This window comes from Lolium rigidum, chromosome 3 (assembly GCF_022539505.1).
Source record: "Lolium rigidum isolate FL_2022 chromosome 3, APGP_CSIRO_Lrig_0.1, whole genome shotgun sequence".
In the NCBI taxonomy this organism is placed as follows: Eukaryota; Viridiplantae; Streptophyta; class Magnoliopsida; order Poales; family Poaceae; genus Lolium; species Lolium rigidum.
The window spans coordinates 397,943,638-397,953,262 of NC_061510.1; the positions used below are offsets into that span (position 1 = coordinate 397,943,638).

The 9,625-nt window shown below is 48.3% G+C and overlaps 1 protein-coding gene across 1 annotated transcript; it reads left to right on the forward strand.

The window, feature by feature from the left end:
* The first annotated feature begins 7,532 nt into the window (after positions 1 to 7,532).
* Positions 7,533 to 8,024, forward strand: LOC124697728 (basic proline-rich protein-like). The gene has a single exon (XM_047230274.1). It carries the CDS (start codon positions 7,533 to 7,535, stop codon positions 8,022 to 8,024), a length of 492 nt encoding a protein of 163 aa, XP_047086230.1.
* The last annotated feature ends 1,601 nt before the right edge of the window (positions 8,025 to 9,625 follow it).

Genomic DNA, 9,625 nt, shown 5'->3' on the forward strand with positions numbered 1-9,625 from the left:
CAAAAGAAAAAGAAAATAGCCAGAAATTAGGGGGTAAAAAAAATCCAAGAAAATAAAGTTGATGGACATAGAGGATGACATGCGGGTCCCATGAGCTAGCAGCTTACTCAACGTTTTCAAGGCGGCAGGGGATCAAAAGAAAAAAGAAATAGCCAAAAATCAGAGGGTGAAAAAAAACAAAGAAAATGAACTTTTATAGTACATAGAGGATGACATGCGGGTCCCATGAGCCTGCAGGTTCCTCAACGTTTCAAACGTGGCATGAGATCGAAAGAAAAAGGCAAGTGACCAAATATCAGGAGCCAAAAATAATTCAAGAAAAGAAACTTGATTGTACATAGAGGATGACATGCGGGTCCCAATTAGCAGCAGCGGTATCACCGTTTGAGAGGCTGCACGGGATCAAAAGAAAAAGGCAAGTGACCAAATATCAGGAGCCAAAAATAATCCAAGAAAAGAAATTTTATTGTACGTAGAGAATGATATGCGGGTCCCATTTTGCAGCAGCGGTCTCAACGTTTCCAAGGCGGCACAGAACCAAAAGAAAAATAAAGTAGCCAGAAATCAGGGGGTGAAAAAAATCCAAGAAGAAAGATTTCAATTGGGCTGCATCTGGACATCTGGGCCTTCGAACTATCCTGCTTGGCCTTTTGACTCGTACAATTTCAGCCCACTCCAAAACAGGAAAGTTCCCAATTTTCTAAAAAAATAGGAAAGTCCTATGCTTTGCAAAGACAAAAAAACAAGGAGATTCAACATATAAGTTTGTTTATGTAAAAATAAAGATTTAATTATCCGTTTGAAATAGCTCAGAGCGCAATACATTGTTTATTGTACGCAAAATAATTAAGATATCATATGTTTCTTGTACGGGGAGGCTGACATCGGGGACCCATGAGCCAACAGACGTCGTCAACGTTTTAAAGGCGGCGGGGAATGGAAAGAAAAAATAAACCAAAAATCTGTTGGTAAAAAATCCAAGAAAAGAAACATTTTCGTTACGAGAGGATGACATGCGGGACCCATGAGGCAGCGGCATCCTCGGCGTTTATTGTTCATAGAGGTTGACATGTGGGACCCGTGAGCCGGCGAGCGTCCTCAACGTTTTAAAGGCTGCAGGTGATCGAAAGAAAAAATAAGCCAAAAATCGTTTGGTCAACAAAATCCAAGAAAATAAACATTTACCGTTACGAGAGGATGACATGCGGGACCCATGAGGCAGCGAGCATCCTCAACGATTCCAAGGCGGCGGGGAAATATCCGAGAAATTAATTAGGGGTTCAAAATAAATCCATCAAAGGAAACTTTTATTGTTCATAGAGGATGACATGTGGGACCGACCTGCCAACAACGTCCTCATCGTTTCGAGAGGGCGGGAGATCAAAAGAAAAAGGCAAATAGCCAGAAATTAGGGGTCAAAAATAACTCCAAGAAAGCAAACTTTTATTGTTCGTAGAGGATGACATGCGGGACCCATGAGCCGACAGCTTACTCAACGTTTCAAAGGCGGCATGAGATCGAAAGAAAAAGGCAAGTGACAAAATATCGAGAGCCAAAGATAATCCAAGAAAAGAAACTTTATTGTACGTAGAGGATGACATGCGAGTCCCATTTAGCGACGGCGGTCTCAACGTTTCAAATGCGGCTTGAGATCAAAAGAAAAAGAAAGTTGATTGTACATAGAGGATGACATGCGGGTCCCATGAGTCAGCAGCTTACCCAACATTTCCAAGGCGGCAGGGGATCAAAAGAAAAAGGAAATAGCCAAAAATCAGAGAGTAAAAAAAAATAAAAAAAATAAACTTTTATAGCACACAGAGGATGACATGCGGGTCCCATGAGCCAGCATGTTCCTCAACGTTTCAAACGTGGCATGAGATCGAAAGAAAAAGGCAAGTGACCAAATATGAGGAGCCAAAAATAATTCAAGAAAAGAAAGTTTTATAGTACATAGAGGATGACATGCGGGTCCCATTTAGCAGCAGCGGTATCACCGTTTGAGAGGCGGCGGGGGATCAAAAGAAAAAAGAAATTGCCAAAAATCAGAGGGTGAAAAAAAACCAAGAAAATGAACTTTTATAGAACATAGAGGATGACATGCGGGTCCCATGAGCCTGCAGGTTCCTCAACGTTTCAAACGTGGCATGAGATCGAAAGAAAAAGGCAAGTGAAAAAAATATCAGGAGCCAAAAAAAATCCAAGAAAAGAAAGTTTTATAGTACATAGAGGATGACATGCGGGTCCCATTTAGCAGCAGGTTCCTCAACGTTTCAAACGTGGCATGAGATCGAAAGAAAAAAAGGCAAATGACCAAATATCAGGAGCCAAAAATAATCTAAGAAAAGAAAGTTTTACATAGAGGATGACATGCGGGTCCCATTTAGCAACGGCGGTATCACCGTTTGAGAGGCGGCGAGCGATCGAAAGAAAAATGCAAGTAACGAAATATCAGGAGCCAAAAATAATCCAAGAAAAGAAAGTTTTATAGTACATAGAGGATGACATGCGGGTCCCATTTAGCATCAGCGGTATCACCGTTTGAGAGGCGGCGGGGGATCGAAAGAAAAAGGCAAGTGACCAAATATGAGGTGCCAAAAAAATCCAAGAAAAGAAAGTTTTATAGTACATAGAGGATGACATGCGGGTCCCATTTAGCGGCAGCGGTATCACCGTTTGAGAGGCGGCAGGGGATCGAAAGAAAAAGGCAAGTGACCAAATATGAGGTGCCAAAAAAAACTCCAAGAAAAGAAAGTTGATTGCTCATAGAGGATGACATGCGGGTCCCATTTAGCTGCGGCGGTCTCAACGTTTCCAAGGCGGCAAGGGATCAAAAGAAAAAGGAAGTAGCCGAGAAATCGGGGGTCAAAAAATCCAAGAAAAGAAAGAAATTTGGTTCATAGAGGATGACAAGCGGGACCCATGATCCTGCATCGTAAACGGCTCGATCGGAGAGCGTTGAACGAGATGGCGCGATCGAGAAAAAAAACAATGCTAGAGAGGCTGCCATGTGGGCCCTACATCCCTGGGTGGTGCGGATTTGCGTTGACTCGGCCAGCGAACCCGAGAATTCGCGATGCACCACGTCCCGGGCCACCATACGCGACGTTTTGGCCGCTTTTGTCGGGCTAGGTGGCCTCAAAAACAAGAAAAAAAAAGTTTTGACATGAACCACGGAGGGACCAAAAATCGTCGGCCATGGTGCACCAGCAACCACGGCGCGACTTCAACTTCGTCGGCCATGGCAACTTTTCTTGTAGTGTCCACGGTATCGGTGAGAAGCTCCGGCTCCTCCGTGACCCGGCCGCTTCCTCTACGAAAGCTCCGACGAAAAACACAGGGTTAGAGTGGGAGAAGGGATCTAGAGCTAAAACATTGGATAGGGTATAAGATCACACTGGTCACATAAACAAGGTTGCAAAAGTTGGGGTGTTAGTCTTCGCATTAATCAAAATTGACCGGTGGCTGGCCAACATTATGTTCGGTGTTCCCGCAATTGCAGATTAGAGTCGCGGCTGGTATGCTATTAGGAAACTTTTCAAATTTTGATTTTTAGTTCGAATATAATTTATGTAAAAGTTACATGTAATTTTCTTGAATTTTTTTATAGCATGTATGCTTAATTTCAGTTGCAGCCTTTGAGTATCTACTGAAAAATAGTACTGGTACATTCATGCGTGAAAAAAACCAACATAATGATAATCTGCTTGTGCATCTTTAGCTGAACCGAGGCTCACGAAACAACCATGCACCCAAAAAATGGTCACATCTTCTTGTACATGTGCTAGGTGTTACGGACAAAAAGATGGTTACGTGTGAGAGCAAGATTGTTGGTGTGAACAATTTAATTCATGTTACACGCATGCTTGGTAAGTAGCATCCGTATATCAAAATCTGATGTGGCATAATTATACTTAGATGGTAAAAGATCAACCTAAATCTTTGTCATAATTTTCTTACCATATAGATTATCCAAAATACTACTAGTCCATAGGACTAGTAAATTGTACCGTAAAAAGCCTCATTTTGAAACAGAAGAAGCATGTGTATGCCTCCAGTTGGTCATTATGGTACTTGTGATAATGTATTTGTGGAACTAATTTTGTTTAACAAACAGAAAAATAAGGTCCTCAAGAAACATGCGAATCGTCACACACTACAAAGACCAGAAGGGAGGCACCCGCTGACCAAAGGGCAAGCACTTCTTCTTGCTCCTCAAAGAACCTCCATAGTCCCCTACAAATACCCGTACCCTCCTCTGATAGAGGGTCCGGTCTTTCGCACCCCCAATCTCGTACATACTCAGTTCTCTTCCTACCCAAGGTAGAAGAGAGATAGCCTAGTGGCCGGATTCCACTAGCCGACCATCACTTTTGTAACACCGAGCACCTCACACCCTCCGAATATATACATCCCACCAGGACACAAGGCTTTTACCGGGAATCTTTACCGGGACTGAATCGTGGTCACACCCCACATACACAAAAACTCACTAAGACAGTCAAAACCTCCACAGGGGAGAGGCTGATTTTGTTTTCGGAGATGATGATGATGAGAATGAATATCCATATGTGGATGTTGATGCTGATAGGATCGAAAGTAGGTAATATTTGGTTGATCCGAACTTTGAACCTGACTATGGGACTGATGAGGATGAGGATGTTGAATATGAGGAAATGGGTCTACTTTCTCCAGCTGAGGTCAGAGTTATACGGGATATTACTCCCGTTGTTCAGATACAACCTCATCGACCGAAAGGCCAAGTTCATGGAGTGTGTAGCAGTGGCGGCGAACAACAATGGCATCATCGAGTCAGGCAAAAAGCTAGCCCTTGGGGTCTTTTTTAGATTACCAGGCCTCCGAAGTCTGAATCCTACTCTACTCTACTCGGATTGCTGCGCCGGATGCCGGAACCCCGTAGCCCACTACTGGTTCTTGCGGTTATGGCACATGATTTCGCCGCCGTCGTTTCGCCCGCACACCTTGCCAAAAAGTAGACGAGGGAAGCGCGCAAGTTGGGCCAGGTGAGCGTAAATTAGCATTGAAGGCCCGATGGGCCTCACGAATATTTTGGTAGGCCCGATAGCTCGGCTCCCTCTCTTTCCTTTGGAGAAGAGTTTTTTTCTTTTTGTAAAATGACACAAAAACCACTGCATTTGTGGCACTTGTGTCACATAACCACCATCTTTGGATTTATTATACACATATAAACATCACTTTTAGGCCAGGTGTGTGACTGATTTTGTCAATTAGCCGTGTTAAGTTGTTTTTGACCGTTCAGATCCACCTGTCGGATCTTTGTGGCGGCAATGAACGGTTCATTCCCACCAATTTTACACAAAATAACCGACTTCTCCTTTTTTTAGGCTGGTCATAGTGGGGAGTAACTTAGACTAGTAACATATACCATGTTACTAGTCTAGATTACTACCTTCATAGTGTGTACTAACTTATATGTGGTGTCATGCATTGTATCATTTATTATGTTGTAGACTCATCTTGTCTTGAGGTTATTAGCATGTCATGTCACCAAAATAGCTTGAGATGTGTGATGTTACTAGCTATGTTACTCCCACTATGAGCAGTCTTAGAGCGATCAAGTCTTAGCCTCACTCCCTTTCTTTCGTGCCAGTAAAATGTAAAAGTAAATCTTGACGGAATACCTTATTTCTGAGGCTGTGAAAAGTGATAAAATTTGATATCTATAATAGTGAATAGTGCAAGATTTCAAAATTTTAAAATCTGTCAGATTTCATGTGTTTTGCAGCCCTAAATATTAGTATGTATTTTAAGTTACAGCATAGTTTTCAAAATTTCCAAAAAAAAGATCTATATGTAGCTCAATCAAAAAAAAAATACACACTCACGTGAAACGATTCTAATCTTGAGGCGACCGACTAGTGCGAGTAAATTACATATAGGTACCACTTTTGGGGCAACGGTTGCGAGTAGGTACCAACTCTGGTAATTTTTTCAAGTAAGTGCAACTTCTGGGGCAGGTCGTAACAAATTGAGCAACTTTGGAGTTAACAGTGAATTAATCACACAGGCCCACTTGTCATAGCAACCGTCCGTCGGCCTGCCGTTTGGCCCGAGCGGGTTAAACATCATCCACGCACACGGATCTAAAAAAAAACTTGGACGTGCACCTGCATGCATGCTTGGACGTGCTGCCGGCCAAGATGCTCACCGCGCTGCCGGCCAAGATGCTCGCCAGGGACGGTTGACCGGTGCGGGAGTGCAGGTTTGTGCTGCTCAAGGCCGGTCGCCGGAAGACGCAAGATAGCGGCACAGCGCTCGTGCAGTGGTGCCGTGTTCGTCTCGTGCCAAATCGCAGAGCCGCCGCCACGGGACGAAGCTGTCGTGCACCTCCTCTTCGTGCGCGCGGCCGTCGGAAGCTGCCGCCGTCCGGCCACCTCGCGCTCTCGGGCAGGCTGACGCGTGCGCGCGGATACTTGCGTATCAGCGGATGCACGTACGGTCCAGGCAGGTGAGGCTGGCGCGCTTGGCTAGAACTGGAATGACATGATGGCACGAGCTAGCTGTACGCTACAGTGGGGATCGTCACGTTTGCTTAGCATGGGAGGCAATGGCCGCCGTTGCCATGCTCGATCGCGAGCTCGCGCGTGGTGCTGCTGCCTGTATGTGCGCGCTAATGCTGCCGCTGCAAAAGTGAGCGTGTGCGCGCTTGCGCGGGCTTGCCATCCGCGCGTGTTCTAGGCAGCTAGCAAGAAAGGCATGCATCGGTGTGTTGTTGCTAGCTATGCATGTACTCATGTGCTCACCGGCCACTCCCATACTTTGACCTCTACGAGATCCACCGCGTGCCGGTCCCCTCTTCGCTGCTAGCTCCTCTCCACAAGACGGGCTACGGACCTCCGGCGGCCCGGATCCGCGGCGGCGGCGTTCTCCCCTCGCCGTATGCGGGGTGCGGGCAGCGAGCACGGCGTGCTGTTGTCGCCAAACTTCTCAAAGCGACGAGCGGATCGGGTGTTACCGCCGGCGACGGGCGGCGGCTCGTTGCTTTATTTCGATGGTAGTGGTGGTCACCGGCGGGAGAATGAGTGAGATGTGCGACGACCGGGAGTACCGGACATGTCTAATGGGCGTGCCCTAACGGCCGGGTCGACGGCCGTTTGCTCGACATGTAGGCCCGTGCAGTTAAATGAGTGTCAACACAAGAGTTGCTCAATTTGTTACGACCTGCCCCAGAAGTTGCACTTACTTGAAAAAATTACCAGAGTTGGTACCTACTCGTAACCGTTGCCCCAAAAGTGGTATGTATATGTAATTTACTCGACTAGTGCAGCAAGGAGGTAGTATCGGAGTTGGCTCGAACACGTCCTGCCACGGCGGCACGTGTCTCGTCAGTCGGCTTTTCCTCCCGGCACAACCACGTGTCATCGGACGTGTCGACTCGGAAGCCGCTTAAAACTGCGTCGCCGCGCCGCTCTGCACAGTTGCCACTTCCTTGCGGAATCCAAAGGTCCTACCTCCGCGCACTTGTCCAGAGCACGCAAAGCAGTTACGCGACTATGTCGGCGAGCCTCGTGAGGGCGTCGCTGCCGTGGCGCTGCGGCACCGGCAGCACGGCCGCAGCCATGGGGAGTACCCTGCGTTCTCGCCTGCGCCAGCCGGCGAGGCACGGCCAACGCGCCGGGCTCCGGTGCAGCGCCACGACGCCGCCGGGGTTCCCACCTGGCCCTTCGCCCGCCGAGGTGCCGGGCACGGCCCGCCCACCTGAAGAGATGCCAGCCACGGCCCGTCCGCCGGAGGAGATGCCGAGCATCGACACGCCGCCGGAGTTCGAGCCACCGCCGCCGGGCGTGGACGTGCCGATGCCGGGCGTGCCTCCTGGCCCGGAGCTGCCGGGCCCGTCGATACCGTCGCCGCAGACGCCGGAGATCCCGAAAGTGCCGTCCAACCCCGACATCCCGCCGTGGTCGGCGCCGGAGGTCGACCCGCCGAAGCCGCCGCCGGAGGTCGTGCCGCCGCAGCCGTCCGACGTGCCGCCCCCCTTCGTGTAGCTTTGTTGGCCCGTAGCGAAGGCTTTGTAAAATCTCGCTGTAAAATACAGTATTTCGCGTGCAGCTCTTTTTGTTGAGTAATAATAAAGCAGAGTATGAAGTGACACGCATGGACAGGGAGCTGCCCGGCACCTCCAGTGTGTCCTGCGATGCGAAACAAGCAATTCCTGCGGAGAACAGAGAACGGAATGCGCATGCGTGCGTAGTTCATGTTCTGCTTCTGAAGTTTCGCTGTGCTCGTGCCACGACGCCACGGATAAGAGATGACCCGGATGGCAAATTCGCTTTAGAGTCCCGCCGTTGTCGGCAACGGCGACCCGTGGGCCGTGGACGCGCACGCGGTTCGGTTCTTGCCATTCCGTTCTGGGCCAGCCAGCGTCATTCTGGATATTTCGGGCCATTTTGCTGGGCTGGGCTGGCCTGTATATCCGTTGTTGCTCGGCAGCCAGCTCGCGTCTGCGGAGCAGGCCGAACACGGCCTAACCCACTGCCCCGCCACGCGGTGGCCTTCCCTACACTTCGGGATAGTCTGGCCATTTGCCAGCCCTGTTAAAAATGACAGCCCGTCCAGTGGCGGGCGCACTCCGTGCGAGCGACCGATATGCATGCCAGCCTTTACTCATTTTTCTAGGTCAATCGCTGAAAGAAGAAACGGCTACTTCTAGCAAGCATGCTCTGAAGTCTTGCGAACTTTGTTATCTTCGTGTTAACTGTTAGATGAATATGCGTGTTGTATTACCAGGAGGCCAAAGGCCACAATATATAGTACATGTACAGGTGCAAATATGCAGGAAGCCCCCTAACATATGGGGAAACTACAATATACAGATATATACTCTAACACCCCCGCAAACTCATGGTGGATCCACAACACTGAGTTTGGAGAGTAAAAAGTCATGCTGTGCTCGAGTTTGTGCCTTTGTAAAGAAATCCGCTAGCTGCAAATACGAAGGCACATAATGAACCGCAACAACCTCATCCCGCACCTGAGCACGTGTATAAAAAGCATCAACACCAATATGCTTGGTCAGCTCATGCTTGACCGGATCACGTGCAATACTGATAGCACCTGTACTGTCAGACAAAAGTGGAGTGGGTGTCGTAATAGAGACCCCAAAATCTGCAAGCAACCACCGTAACCAGGTCACCTCTGCAATCAACAAAGCCATAGCCCGCAGCTCAGCCTCAACACTCGAACGGGAAACCGCTACCTATTTCTTCATCTTCCAAGCAACAAGCGAACCATCAAGAAACACACGAGTAAGCGAGAAAGTGAACGACGATCCGTAGGATCACTCGCCCACGTAGCATCCGAGTAGCACTGGAGCTGGAGAGAGCTAGAACGAGGAAAGAAAAGACGACGAGTGATCGTGCCACGAAGGTAACGAAGAACACGGAGGAGATGACTATAGTGAACAGTGGTAGGAGCTGAGACAAACTGACTCAGAATATGAACAGGATAAGAAATATCGGGACGAGTGACGACAAGATAAACAAGACTCCCAACAAGATGACGATAACGTGTGGGATCGGGAAGAGGATCACCATCGGTAGGACGAAGCTTAACATTAAGCTCCATAGGAGTATCAACCGTGCGCTCA